This window comes from Penicillium argentinense, assembly GCF_028826775.1.
Source record: "Penicillium argentinense strain IBT 30761 chromosome Unknown utg000002l_segment0_segment0, whole genome shotgun sequence".
NCBI lineage: Eukaryota > Fungi > Ascomycota > Eurotiomycetes > Eurotiales > Aspergillaceae > Penicillium > Penicillium argentinense.
Genome location: NW_026622661.1, coordinates 1,135,868 through 1,149,979, shown reverse-complemented (window position 1 = coordinate 1,149,979; position 14,112 = coordinate 1,135,868). Strand labels below are relative to the sequence as shown.

The 14,112-nt window shown below is 51.1% G+C and overlaps 5 protein-coding genes across 5 annotated transcripts; 3 read left to right on the top strand and 2 right to left on the bottom strand.

Moving 5' to 3' along the window:
• Window positions 1–403: 403 nt before the first annotated feature.
• Window positions 404–2,159, top strand: N7532_001293 (putative spindle poison sensitivity protein Scp3; the record flags this gene model as incomplete). The annotated part of the gene is made up of 2 exons (XM_056613787.1): window positions 404–715; window positions 804–2,159. 2 exons carry the CDS (start codon window positions 404–406, stop codon window positions 2,157–2,159), a joined length of 1,668 nt encoding a protein of 555 aa, XP_056478828.1.
• A 1,027-nt stretch (window positions 2,160–3,186) lies between these two features.
• On the bottom strand, window positions 3,187–6,031 carry N7532_001292 (putative RSC complex subunit (RSC1); the record flags this gene model as incomplete). The annotated part of the gene is made up of 5 exons (XM_056613786.1): window positions 3,187–4,158; window positions 4,213–5,469; window positions 5,545–5,613; window positions 5,673–5,835; window positions 5,898–6,031. 5 exons carry the CDS (start codon window positions 6,029–6,031, stop codon window positions 3,187–3,189), a joined length of 2,595 nt encoding a protein of 864 aa, XP_056478827.1.
• A 688-nt stretch (window positions 6,032–6,719) lies between these two features.
• N7532_001291 (ubiquitin-specific protease OTU1) lies at window positions 6,720–7,715 on the top strand (the record flags this gene model as incomplete). The annotated part of the gene is made up of 1 exon (XM_056613785.1): window positions 6,720–7,715. The coding sequence occupies one exon, from the start codon at window positions 6,720–6,722 to the stop codon at window positions 7,713–7,715; it is 996 nt and encodes a 331-aa protein (XP_056478826.1).
• A 205-nt stretch (window positions 7,716–7,920) lies between these two features.
• Window positions 7,921–9,547, bottom strand: N7532_001290 (serine/threonine protein kinase CDC7; the record flags this gene model as incomplete). Its single annotated transcript, XM_056613784.1, has 4 exons — window positions 7,921–8,601; window positions 8,663–8,723; window positions 8,777–9,224; window positions 9,292–9,547. 4 exons carry the CDS (start codon window positions 9,545–9,547, stop codon window positions 7,921–7,923), a joined length of 1,446 nt encoding a protein of 481 aa, XP_056478825.1.
• A 329-nt stretch (window positions 9,548–9,876) lies between these two features.
• Window positions 9,877–13,730, top strand: N7532_001289 (condensin subunit YCS4; the record flags this gene model as incomplete). Its single annotated transcript, XM_056613783.1, has 5 exons — window positions 9,877–10,693; window positions 10,743–10,866; window positions 10,917–11,058; window positions 11,110–13,491; window positions 13,557–13,730. 5 exons carry the CDS (start codon window positions 9,877–9,879, stop codon window positions 13,728–13,730), a joined length of 3,639 nt encoding a protein of 1,212 aa, XP_056478824.1.
• Between the last annotated feature and the right edge of the window lie 382 nt (window positions 13,731–14,112).

Below are 14,112 nucleotides of genomic sequence, written 5' to 3'. Positions count from 1 at the left end.
AGATACCAGGCCACCCAGGCGTGCATTTTGCCTTGGCCGGCCAGGAATGGAGGCAACCGGGGCGAACCGAGACCGCAAAGCATCAGATGGACAGTGCAGATGGCCTGGTCGAGGACCAACGAGCGAGCCTGACGAGACTCGCTGGCCGCCGCCCGTCTGCCCTGGGCCTTCGCATCGCCTCCTGCCTGTCATCTGCCCTCCTCATCCGGGCGCTTCATGGAACTCAAGTCATCGACGTCGCGGTGGAACTGACTGTCCGCAGATCGCATTTGATTCACCGCCCGCTAGCTTCTCTTCCCCTCTCTGCTCCGATAAACCCCTCCACCCTCCACTTTCCTTCCCCATCGACTAGGCGATGCTGTCGGCCTCTCGCCCTCCTTCATCTCGCCCCAATCGTTCCGACATGAGAGGTCGCGCGCCCCTTCCGGTGCCCTCGGGGCTCCAGAATGGCCACTCCCGCAACCCGTCCAGCCTGGACATGGCTCGCAGCCCGCCAAACCCGAGCAACAAGAGTGAGTTTCCCCTCATGACCGTCGGGGGTTCCCGCCGTCGTCGTAACACCTTGGCTCATGTTTCCGCTTGTCGACGTCCAGATACCAAACATGTCCCCTGCAAATTCTTCCGTCAGGGTGCCTGCCAGGCCGGCCCCGCTTGTCCGTTTCTGCACTCTACTGACACCGCCGTCGACTTCGCTCCCTGCAAATACTTCTCCAAGGTAGGTGATGTCGAGAGCTATCCTCATACATATGGCTAGTCTTTTCAAGTTGCTTAGGTACTGACTGAGTCTGTTCTGCTCACTCCAGGGAAACTGCAAGTTCGGCGCCAAATGCGCTCTCGCTCACATCCTCCCGGACGGACGACGAGTAAACCGACCCAATGGCAGTAGCATAGGTATGGGCAGTGGTAGCCATTTGAATCTGGGTGGCCGGGTCAATCCGCAAGCATATGTCAACCAAGATTCCGCCTTGACCAACTCGGTGCTTTCGCAGCAGCGAAACAGCGGCCAAGAGCCACGATATGCCTCCCAGCTTCCCCAACAGGAGGAATACACCACCATGCCTGGCCAGCAGCAGCAGCCTGTTTATGACTCTATCCCCACTATTGATGCAGGATTGGCCTCCGATGCTGGCTCAAACTATGGATCCCCCATCGACGATGTGCGATTCCCCATGTCGCCTAGCGGCCGCCATCTCACAGCCCTCGATGCTCCACTCCCGGCTTCGTTCGATAGCCAAGGTATCTCTCATGTCGCCAGATACGGGCCTGTGGCTGCATCCATGCCTTCGAAATTTGGTCTGGAATCCCCGCCGGCGCAGAGACCGGGTCCTCCCGACGCATTCCGAAACCTACGCGACGTCGGTTACACCTCGGGTTTGAGTTCTGGATTGCGGAAACCGTCTTCTAATATCGGATCGTCTCCCCCGGCACCGGAAGATTCTGTTGGTCCCCGGTTTTTACATTCCTCTCGCCCCGTCAAGCCGCGTATGCTATCGAGCAGCGCCAGTGTTCCTCGGCCCAGCGCTCTCGATGACTGGGATGAGAATTTCCCGATGGAGGAAGACTACCTGCCAATGAACCTGCATGATGATGTTTTGACCCCTCAAGAAAAGTTGCGTCGGCTCTCTCGGACAGACCATGATATCAGTTCTAGCCACCGTGATATTAGTGGACTAGGCATGACGAGCTCCAGTTTCTCGAAAACCGGTTCCCCTCTGGCTTCTAGTCCTTCTCGATTCGGTGCCTTGTTCGCTAAGCAACGACAGAAAAAGGAAGACGAATCTGTTGGATCTTCTTTCCCTCATATTGGCTCTCCGCTTCGTGAATCGTCCCTGAATCCAGCCGCTAGCCCGAGCCTGGGCCCTATTGGCAGCCGCACCTCACACGATGGTTCCTCATTTGTCTCCAGCCCTGGTAGACAATCGTCCATGTCCATGATCTCTGAACAGCTCAGCGGAATGTCTCTGCACCCAGGTTCTGCTCGCCACTCCTCGGCAGGCCCAGGCCGTCTCGAAAGAAACATATCTTCTCAAATGACGCCCAGCAAGATCGAAGAGGAGGAACAGAGTGATTTAGTCTTCTCCATGGAAGAGGAAGAAGGAAACAAGCGCAACAGCTCCTCCTGGGACTCCGATACCAAGGAGAGCTCCACCGATGCATAATCTGTCTTGCCCTCCATCTACTTCTATCTCCTACCTCTCTACTCTCTTACCCTTCGCTACCATCACGACGACACGGGCCAAACGGCATTCAACCCCTTTGGACATTTTCATATCAAAAAAAAAAAAAAAAAAAAATGAGAACATTGGAGTTTTATCTGGTCACAACAGCATCGGTGCGTCGGTGCGAACCGCCAAAAACAAAAAGACTTTTTTCATCTTTCTCGGAAGTTCCTAAAAAACTCCACCCGGCATCTTCATCCGGCGGAGCTAACAATTCCAGAGGTGCTGGGTGTGATCTAATCGGCATACACCAAAAGAACCTCGATGGCTTTGCTCATCATAGACTGACTTCAGTGCTTTTTTCTTACTCGACTTCGGAATTCTTCACGCTGATGCTTTAAATTATGGCTTTGCCGTTTTTCATGGTTCAGTCGTTTACCTAGATCTTTTCACATTGTTTATCTCCCTTGTTCTGATCTTCTTTTCGTGCCACTGAGCTCGGCCTCTTGTATTAATTCCTTCCACTCTTCGAGATATTATGGTTGAGTGGATCATGTTTCCTATTATTGTCCATCCTTCTTGTCTCTCCTTTTCCCCGGCTATCTTTCCCATCGACTCTTCCGTCGTGCTCGATATTATGAGTCAATGACCCTTGGGTTTTATGGTGTTTCTCACTCGGTGTGTCAACTCTGTTACTTTTTTCGTCCCCGTATCTTGGTCCTGATCACATGTACAAATGGGAGATTTGCAAATAAACAGTTCACAAATACTTTAGAGCACTACAACCGCCTTCGCTGTTTTCGGCCTTATTACTAGTTAATAAGACAAACGGCAACATAACGCAGTCAATTGGGGACACTATGAACCTCCTAATCGTACATGAATATTTCCCTCAAACTCCACCTGGTATCCTGCCAGCACCCAGATGAAACACAGAAAATAGAAAAAGACGCCTCGATCTGGGGGAATGTATTGTGCATGGTCGTCGCGAAAGCAATAAAGTAACAAAAAAGGGTTCACGATCCTATTATGCCTGCGGGGAGTTTCCACCCAGATACATGGCGTCGCCCTTGAGATTCACAAACCCCTGGTTTTTCGACTGTGCTTGGATCTGAGCTGTATGTTCGTGCGTCGCGCGATCGGCAAGAATTCGACTATCACGTGCTTTGTTATCAGCAGCTCGAGCACTGTCTGCCTGGTCCTCGTAAAGCACTCTGTAAAGCTGGTCCGTGCCCTTAGTCATTTCTTTCACCATGTATTCAATGGCTTTAGGAGCAAGGGCGTCGATGCGAGCTGCCAGAGCTGTTTCCTCATCAGCACGCTGTCTTTTGGCTTCCTCGTCGCGCTCTTTTCGCTCCTCTTCGCGCTTTCGCTTGCGTTCTGCAACCTTCTTTCGACGCTCTTCTTTAGAGGCCAAGTACTTGAGGGAGTGGCAGAGGTTTGACTCCATTGGCGGGACGATATCCAGGGGCGGGGTGGAGAAAAAGAGCACATGGCCTTTATCATCACAGTGAAACTGCTCTCGAATATCGGCCGGGATGGCTGCGTTGGCCGCTTCGCTAAGATGATAGACTTCAATTGGGCGCGGCGCGTTGGGGTTTTGCATAGCCCCGGGAGGAACGCGGTTGGCGGGGTAGGGGCCATAGGGGGATGGTTGCGCGGCAGAATATGGATGTGTTGCCGGGGATGCTTGATAGAACCCAGCTGGAGTTTGCGGGGCGAAGTTGCTCGGTCGACGCTGGGTAGCGCCTTGATACATTTGCGGGTTCATCGGGCTTTGATAAGCGGCCGGTGGCATCGGGACAGCTGATGGAGGTGCAACCACTGGGTCTGCGGGAGAGACAGCCTGGAAATGAGGAGGCGGGATATTTCCTGGCCCGCCCATGGCAGCACCTGGAAGGGGATGTTGCATGGACTGCCGAGGTGTAGCAGAAGGCATAGGGGCTGGCGGCAGAGAAGGAGGTGGCGGGGATGGTGTGGGCTCCGGCGGCGGAGATTCCTTTGATGTGTTAGTCGCGGTGATTTTGCCGTCACTGTTCCCTCGGGGACTTACATTCTCATCGCGCGGACGACAGTGAACAGCACCCACAACGGGCGGCGCATTGTCTGCACCCCAGCTCGGTCGTGGGAGATCGTCGGTCTCCTTTGCATCTTCTTTCAAAAGATGCTTGATTGGGCTAGGAACCTTTCTGATCTTTCGAGGCACATCGAAGAGATCCATCTCGTAATCCTTTTCACGGACTTCATCAGGCAAGCAACTAGCCCAAGTCTTGATCTTGTTCAGCTTGTGTTTCTCTTCATTGTATCTTGCCTCGCAAACGTAGATTTCTTTGTCAGGAGCCAGATCTCGAGGACGTCCACGGCTATACCGCGTGAAGAACATAACAAAGCAACGATCAACAATCTCATCAATTCTGTGATCGCGGTATTGGCCAGTCTTCACCACTTCGTTCGGATAGAAGTGCTTTTCGAAGTGATGCACCGTCTGTTCAGGACGATAGTACCAGCAAGCATTGATCCATTTCTCACCCTCGTTATCTTGCCAGGTCCGATAAATTTGCGCAACGATGGGCTTAGACACATCATTCGTGTTTTGAATATGGACCCAGTCTCCAACCTTCCAAAGCTCGCCTCGGTGCAAGATGCCGTCTGGCAGAGGGAATCGGCCATCTTCCATAAGATACTCACTGTCGGGCTTCTTCTTCTCTTGCTCAGCCAGTTTTCGAGATTCGTTTTGCAGATCCACTGCATCTCGATAGATCTGACTATCGGACTGGTTGTACTCCTTGGCATTATTGAACATGAGATCCAAGTCTCGCATGAAGTGGTCCACAGAGTTATACTTCTTGCGCTTCGACTTGCGTTTGATGATATCGATCGCAATTGGATCTTTGATCTCCATATAGTAGTCCGGATAAGCAGCCTTGTCGGGAAGTCTCTCGAAATGGCCGATTTTCAGAAGGCCATCATCGCTCTTGAACTTCCGAATGCCCTTGAGAATGGTTTTGATTCGAGTTTCCATCGGCGTATCGACTCGCGGGGGACGTCCACGTTTCTTTCGGAGGTCGGGTTCATTCTTCTGGGAATCCTTCGGTCCACGCTTAACACCTGGCTTCGGGCCTGGCTTCTTCCTCCGTCGGCCTTCATCGTCAGAATCGTCTTCGTCGTCATCCTCTTCCTCCTCTTCCTCCTCGTCGTCGTCTGGCAGAGGATCCGCCTCTGGAATCTCGCCCAGGTCCGGAAACGCAGCTTCATCTTCGCTGATCACGCCCTTTGCCGCAGCTTTTTTGAGTTCCGACAGAAAGACATCCTTTGAGATGAAACCAAGGTCAGTTACATTCCATCACAAGCTGCATCGGCTGTGGCTTGGAGCGTTTGTGCATACCTTAATCACGAGTGCATCTTCATAAGCTTGCGACTTGGGGCGGTTGTAGGTTTGCGCGTTGTGGGAGATCTAGAGGGTTGCGACAGGTCAGCTTTGGGTACAAGAACAGCATCCAATCTATTGCATACCAAAGCGCAGTCGCGCACAAATTCCGAAAATTGCTTGTACTCGCGCTTGTTGATTCTTTGCTTGAGGATACTAAGCGCCATAGGCTCCTTGATAATGTCATAGTAATCCGGGACGAGGCGCTTGTTGACGCTGCGATGGAACAATCGCGATGGGTCATAACCACTATAATGGCACAGTAAGTTACTGAGCTTCACTTTCATCCGAGGGATTGTAGCTGCACTTACTCCGCCTCTCGATAATCGTAGATCGCGCTGGTGATATCCATCATGGCCTTCCATTGCTCGTCACTGATATCACCTTCGATGGAGTTGACGGGCTCTTCCGGCTGAGGCACCGACTGCTCTCGCTCCGAGTCCATTCTGTGGTTCCGCGACTACGCGCGTACACAGTGATGGGAGAAGATGCGATGGAGTGAAACTTTGGGAAGCCGGTTGCGTGCAGAAGAGAGGGATGGCGCTGTTTTGCGCGATTGCTGAGTCATCCGTATGTTACCATGTCAGTACCGACGTATTGTCACAAGTCAGCCTTAATTTGCAGGCGCAAAACGGTGATGTCGTGGTTTTTACTTCGACAGCGTTTCCAAGAAGACAACTGCAGTCTATGAAATTCAAAACGAAGTCTGGAATACACTAGTGCGTCCTGAATTTTGTCTATCAAGTCTCGGCACGGAGTATAAAGGTAATCTCTAAACACAACCGTGGGGAAAGCACATCCCTGTCGATCGCAGTTTCAAACCGGGTCGCATTCTTGCTGAATTGGCTGATTCAATCTGGCATGTCCAACCCGAGGCTCTTCAAAGACTGCATCTGCCAACTTCTATCTTATTTTCTTGACTACCGGTGAGCTCTGACGAACGTTCTGGCGACTACCCCACACCGGGCCCTAATCGTCATAGCTTCCCTCTTACTTATCGGGACCTGCCAACTCCCAAAGAGCTTGGCTTGCGCCGGAATTCTTTGTCTTCTTCGCATATCACACAGCACATACATATATAACCTTATCTCCAAAGACCCTCTGGTTTGTTTGCTCCTTTATATCACACAACCATGCGCTTTCGAGTACGAGGTCCTTCGGGCCAATCCACCGTCACTTTGGACGAATCGGCCACTGTCCACGACCTGCGACAACAGATTGCGGAGAAAACCAGTCTCACTTCCTACGATGTGAAGTACAACTACCCAGACCTCAAGCCTTTAAATCTCGACCATTTCCAGGCCGACCAACAACTATCCGAACTGGGTGTCAACTTGAACGGGGAACAGCTTATTGTTGCGCGGCGTGAGAGCGCCGCCCCGCAAAACAAGTCCATCTGTGTCCCTGCCAGCTCCACCTCCCAGCAGCCTGTTTCGCCGCCGACAATTTCGAAGAAACCAGAGAACCCCGCAGATGATCCGCCAGAAATTGCCTCGCCCGACCATGCCGGTACTTTCGTTCTTCGTGTCATGCCGGATGACAATTCATGTCTCTTCCGCGCGGTTGGCGCAGCGGTTATGGGTGATATGGACACAATGGTTGAGCTCCGATCTATCATAGCAGGTGCTATCCAGTTCAATCCTTCTGAGTACACTACCGTCGTTCTTGGGAAAAAACCTGACGAATATTGCCAATGGATTATGAATGAAGACTCTTGGGGTGGCGCGATTGAGCTCAAGATTCTCAGCGAGTACTTCAACATTGAGATCTGTTCTATCGATGTGCAAACGCTGCATATGTTTCAGTTTAACGAAGGAGCTCCAACTCGTTGTGTGGTGGTATATTCCGGTGTTCACTACGACGTCCTCGCGCTCTCTCCTTCGGATCCGCCATACACCCATGCCGACCCACTTGCGCAAAATGACACCAAGATCTTTGATGCCGTCGACCCAGTGGTCTTGGACAAAGCGAAGGAAGTGTGCCAGATTCTACAGAGCAGACACTACTATACAGACACCTCGGGGTTCTTAGTCCACTGCAATACATGTGGTCAATCGTTTACTGGGGAAAAGGGGGCAGTCAAGCATGCCACCGAGACTGGTCATTATGATTTCGGAGAGTCCCGTTGAGGTAGACACAAACCGATGGAATATCGAATGGTGAAGCATGCATTAAATTGGCGTATATTAGTGACTTTCGAGGCTCGCGTGAAGATAAGGACGGCATATGGCGCCTCTCAGTAGCCTTCGCTGTTTACAATTCAAAAAAAAGTCTGAGTTGGTGAAAGATATCGTGTAGTCAGAGCTGCATAAAATATCGTACAAATCTTGGTTCTCATAGCATGGCCACCTCATCCGCCTCATCGTCACCATCTTCCTCTTCCTCGCCGGACTCACCACTCTCTTCCGGATGACCTCCCCATTCAACGTCATGATGAACAGGCTGAGTAAAGAACTCATGCTGCAAAGCCTCCTCAGCACTGAAGCGTTTGCTAGGGTCCAGTTCCATAAGTCCAGCCAGGAGACGCGTCGCTTGTTGTTCACTCTCGGTCAAATCTTCAACACAACTGGACCATTTCACAAGCTTTTCCCAACTGTAGCCTTTCTCTCCAATGGTAGGGATATTGGTTTCAAAGATTTGCCCATGCATAGCCGCTGCGGTTTTCATGCGCCGGGTACCAAAGATACTTGACATCTCGATCATGGCGTCGATATCATCCGCCGAGTTGAAGAAAGGGAATCGACGTCCGAGTAGGGTCAGGAGGATGACACCTACTGACCACATGTCAATCTTTGTGGTCTGTGACGTACACTTGAACAGGACTTCAGGTGCACGGAAGCCTCGAGTTCCGGCCCGATTTGCTCGTCGTGAAGAGCGAGAGTCGTTTTTAGGGTACCCATTCGATAACCCTGAGGTTGGTGGGTTTTTAGAATAGTAGCTAGAAAGAATTCTGCTGCGCCGAACATAGGTCTGATGGGCACAAAGACACTGACTGGTGTACTCGGAACCTTCGCGCTGTCGGGTTAAAAGCTGTGTCAGTATAGAACTATCTCGTTGCTGACATAGCTCAGCTTACCTCTGCAAGACCAAAGTCGACCAGCACGCCCTCTTTCAGTTCAGGGTTGTAGAGAAAATTCCTGGGAATCAAGTCAGGTCCCGTATGGAAACAAAGGGAGTTTATTAAGCATACGTTGGCTTGATATCCCTGTGCAAAATATCATGTTCATGGACGGATTGCAACGCAGTCAGGAGTGATCGAAGGTAATGGCGCATGTCTGCCACCATGAAGGTGCGGTATTGAATGCGAAAGTCGGAATGTGGGAAGTAGGGCAAGACTGCAACAACCTGATCTTGATACCGAAATGCCGTAATCAGCGGGCAGACTGATTTGCAGCCCCGTAGATCGTGGAGCAGTTCTAGTTCGTTCTGGATCCGAATTGGACTGCTCGTGACATAGATCTTCTTCAACGCAACATATCGGGGCTGTTTGCGCTGCCCTGGTTCTCCATCAATTCGCCGCTTTTTAGAAGACGGACTTGGCCATGACTCTTGTTGTTGTGCTTGCGCGAAGACATCCCAATCGTTGTGATAATGGTCGTATAGCAAATCCTCTGCTTTATACACGGTTGAAAACGTCCCTTGATCAGACCATCTGTTAGTTCATCGATTAATCGAACGTGAGACAGAGCCAAGAGGTAAAAATACCTTCACCAATCCGATTCACCAAGCGAAATCTGTGGATAATGCCTGGAAATGTGTCTTCAAGCTTGCTCATATCTTCCCGGACTGACTCGTCCACCTCTTCATCGTAATTCTTCTGCCTCCGGGACTGTTCATTGTCATCGATCTCTAGTGCCTCCTCCACTTCCTCAAATCGGTGTTTCGGGTGCTCGGGGACTTGGTATGAACTGCTGCGCTGAAGCTCTAAGACCCCCGCTGGAGCACCGCGAAGGGCTGACATAATATCTGTTCAGCGGACGCGTCAATAACGAAAAATATCGTGTAGTAAGGCCGGTGCAAAAATACCAGTCTATAATTGTATGCGGAACACCAGTGGAGGGCGTAAAGTCCCAAAAGCCAGGAACGGAAACGAGGAATACCTCCATACACGCCCGGAGCCTCCGATTGTTTTTCTCCGGCCGCGTCGATTCTGCCTTTGTTTGTGTTGGGCGGTGGGAGGGCGGTGTCTCAAGAATCGCCCGAAAAGGGCAAAAGCCAAACACCGGGCCGATCAACAACGCCGCCTCTTCCCCTCAAACCCTCTTCCTCCCAACTGCCCACGCCGTCGCCATGGAGGACAGAATACAGTTTGACATCAACGACTCGCTCAAGTATTACTTGAGCGATCCGACTTCCGTCCCCACTCCCGATGTCGACCCCGAACTCCTCGACTGCGAAACAGACCCAGAACAGTTGTCGACCGCGCTGATCGACAATGTATTGAATCCGATTGTGGACGGGGTGGCGGAAAACCCTGAAGGGCTGAACAGGTCGTCATTTTTTGATTCATTGCAATTCTTGTTAAAGTATGGCCCAACCCTGACCCCAATAAAGGCTTTACCCCGCCATGAACCAGCTCTGAACTTCGTGAACTCCTGCAGATACACACCCTTCCTCCCTCCGAAATCCCTTAGCAAAGTTCTTGACCTGATCGTATCCGGTTTGTCAGTGGAGGCAGATATCATCCATGGCGATCTCGAATCCGACGAGCAGGATGCGATCCAGCAACACAAGCAACTACTGGAGATGTACGGCTTCCTTTTGCAGTGGGCTCTGTCCGCTGTGGAAGTGAAGGCCGCAGAAAAGCCAGCCGAAGCGGCGCCTGCTCGACGAGGAGGCACCAAGTCGAAGTCAAAGTCGGCCAAGGATGGCCACTGGGACTGGACGCCGCAGATCCAAATATCCATGGAAACCATGTGCAAGGTGATGAAGCTCAAGCTGGGACGCATTTTCTTGACCACTTCGGACCGAGACACATTCATCAATCTCTTTACGCGAACAATTTATCTCGTTTTGGAGAGCGAACAGCGGGTGAAAAGCATGACTATTCGCATGCATGCCTTCAAAGTTTTATGCATTGCGGTTAAGCACCATGGCCATGCCTTTGGTATGCATTTCAGCCTGTACAGACATTACAAGACTAACGTCTGTTGTAGGTGCCCAAACATCCATTGTACAGAGCTTGACATACTTCGAGCACCTTTCCGAACCCATGGCTGAATTCCTCCACATCTTGGCCGAGCAATACGACTACCCTCAGCTCTCCGATGAAATTTTGAAGTAAATAAGCCAGCCCCTCGGAACCTTGTTCTCTAGCTAACATGACCTAGGGAACTTGGAAACAAAGAATTCAACTCAAATGATACCCGCGGCCCGAAATCGGTCTCCGCATTTATCATCAAGCTGTCTGAACTTGCCCCCAGATTGATCATTAAGCAAATGACTCTTTTGGCCAAGCAGCTCGACAGTGAGGTGAGTTTGATGCTCCTTTCCCAATTGACTTGGGTCTAACCACTGTTTCAGGCCTACACGCTTCGGTGTGCAGTTATTGAGGTTTGCGGAAACCTCATCTCCGATTTGAGCCGGCAGGAAGAGCGCAGCGAAAACTATAAGACACAAATCAATGCCTTCTTCGACGTATTAGAGGAGCGATTCCTTGATATCAACCCTTACTGCCGCTGCCGTGCCATCCAAGTGCTAATGCGGATCTGCGACTTGGAGCAGAAGTTCCCCAAGCGCCGACAGGCCGCGGCTGAGCTTGCCGCGAGAAGCCTCGAGGACAAAAGCAGCAATGTACGACGCAACGCTATCAAACTTCTGTCGAAACTCGTTGCCACTCATCCGTTTAGCGTCATGCACGGTGGACTGCTCTCATACAAAGAATGGAACGAGAGACTCGATGGGGTTGATAGTGAATTGAATGCTCTCCGTCCTCCTGAGACGCCTGGGTTTGATGGCGATCTGACACAAGTTGACCCCGAGCTACTGGACGAAGCGACTCAGCTGCCAGACGACTCACCCTCCAAGGCGCCTCGAATGACCGAGGAGGAAAAGGCCACAGCCGTGAAGAAAGCTGCCGAGCAAGCCGCAACATCTGAGTTGCTGACCCGATTGCAGCTGACGAGGAAGTATTACAATGAGGCCATTCGTTTCATCGAGGTCCTCCATTCGGGATCTACCATTGTGTCGCAGCTGCTCTCCTCTCGAAACAAGAGTGAAGTCATCGAGGCCATGGACTTCTTTGTCGTTCTCGATGCGTACAAGGTCGAAACTGCCCGCACTGGTATCCGTCGCATGCTACGCCTGATCTGGACCAAGGGAAACAGTGACGAGGGCAAGGGTGTCCAATCGCATTTGATTGATTGCTATAAGGGCCTCTTCTTTGATGCGCCAGACTCCTTCAGTCCTAACGACTCTGCGAACTACATCGCCCGCAACATGATCAGTTTAACTTTTGGTTCCACCCCGGCAGAACTCACCTGCCTTGAGCAACTGTTAAGTACCATGATGAAGGCCGGTCATGTCTCCGAGACAGTGGTCGCCAAACTGTGGCAGGTTTACAGTGTCCAGAAAAAGGAGATTTCCAAAACGCAGCGTCGAGGTGCAATCATTGTTCTTGGCATGCTCGCCTTGGCAGACCCCGAGGTGGTGATCAAGGAAATTGAAGCCATGCTACGTATTGGCCTTGGTGGACATGGGAGGTCTGATCTTGTTCTCGCCAAGTACACCTGCATTGCCCTGCGACGTATGGTCCCTGGACGACAAGCCAAATCCAAAGAGATCGGAATCCCTAAGCTTGCCAATGATCACTCTGTCCTAACTAAACTTGCCGCCATGCTGGAGATTGTCTCTGAGAGCAAGGAGTGGTATGGCGTTGCCGAACAAGCTATTAGCGCTATCTACACCCTTTCCAAACACCCCGATGTCCTCTGTTCGGATATCCTTCGGCGAAAGACGCGTTTCGTCTTCCAGCCTCACCTGCAACGCCCTTCGTCTTCTCACACTTCCGCTAGTGTTGAAGAGCAGCGCCCTGGAACCGCATCCAGTGATGAGCAGGCCTCAAAGCCTAAGCCGTCTTCCGCGGCGCTCTCGCAACTTTTGTATGTTGTTGGGCACATCGCGATCAAACAAATTGTTCATCTTGAATTGTGTGAACTCGACTTCAAGCGTCGCAAGGCAGAACAAGAAAAGAACAAAGCGGCAGAGTCTGTTGCTCAGAATAACGTGGACAACGCTGAGGATGATGAGCTTGACCTCATCGGTGGTACTACCGAGGACGATTTCACTGATGCTATGGCTCACATCCGTGAGCGTGAGTTGCTTTACGGAGAGAACTCACTTCTTTCCAAGTTTGGCCCTCTTGTCGCTGAAATCTGCGCTAACAACAATGCGTATCCGGATCGTGACCTACAGGCATCGGCCACCTTGTGCCTGGCCAAATTGATGTGTGTCTCTGCCGAATACTGCGAGAAGAACCTACCACTTCTGATCACCATCATGGAACGGTCCAATGATCCTATCGTGCGCAGCAATGCTGTCATTGCTCTGGGTGATATGGCTGTTTCTTTCAATCACTTGATTGATGAGAACACGGATTTCTTGTATCGTCGTCTCAATGATGACGATGCTTCCGTGAAGCGTACCTGTCTTATGACATTGACTTTCCTCATTTTGGCCGGTCAGGTCAAGGTTAAGGGTCAACTTGGTGAAATGGCCAAGTGTCTCGAGGACGATGATAAGAAGATTGCCGATCTCGCTCGCATGTTCTTCACCGAGCTGGCAACAAAGGATAATGCTGTCTACAATCACTTTGTCGATATGTTCAGTCTTCTTAGTGCTGAGCGAAATCTGGAGGAGGCTTCCCTGCGCCGCATCGTCAAATTCTTAATTGGTTTCGTTGAGAAGGTAAACTTATCTGCTCCCTCTCCCTCCCACCCATGTCTACGTTGTGCTCACATTTTGCCTAATAGGAGAAACATGCTCGTCAATTGGCCGACAAGCTGGCTGCTCGTCTGCCCCGCTGCGAGACAGAAAGACAGTGGAACGACGTCGCGTATGCACTTTCACTGCTACCGCATAAGAATGAGGAAATCACGAAGACTGTCACAGCTGGTTTCACCAAGGTTGTAAGCGCAGCTGCTTAATGGCCTTCTCGAAACAGCACAGATGATGTATTAATGTTATTGACGACTTTTCTTTCTTGCCTGATTCCTAGGAATAGGATTGGTGTTGGGTGTCGGGCGGTTGGTGATGGGGTCCTCTGTCATTTATTTTTTCCCGTCTTAAATGAATTTACTATGTGCATTACTTCTGTTTAGGTTGGTCGTATCACCATTCGTCTAGCATAATACGTAGGATTTTCCCGTTGTTCCTGACCTCTGACATTGTGGCTCTTCTGCAGAGACGATATTTTGGTAATCCGGCTCGTAACGTAGTCTCCCGGTGGTGTCTGGTATTGATTACTGGTAGCAGGAATCTGCTCCAAATCGTTCGGAGGGCATTTGGAGTGGATGGCTCCCAAGAAAT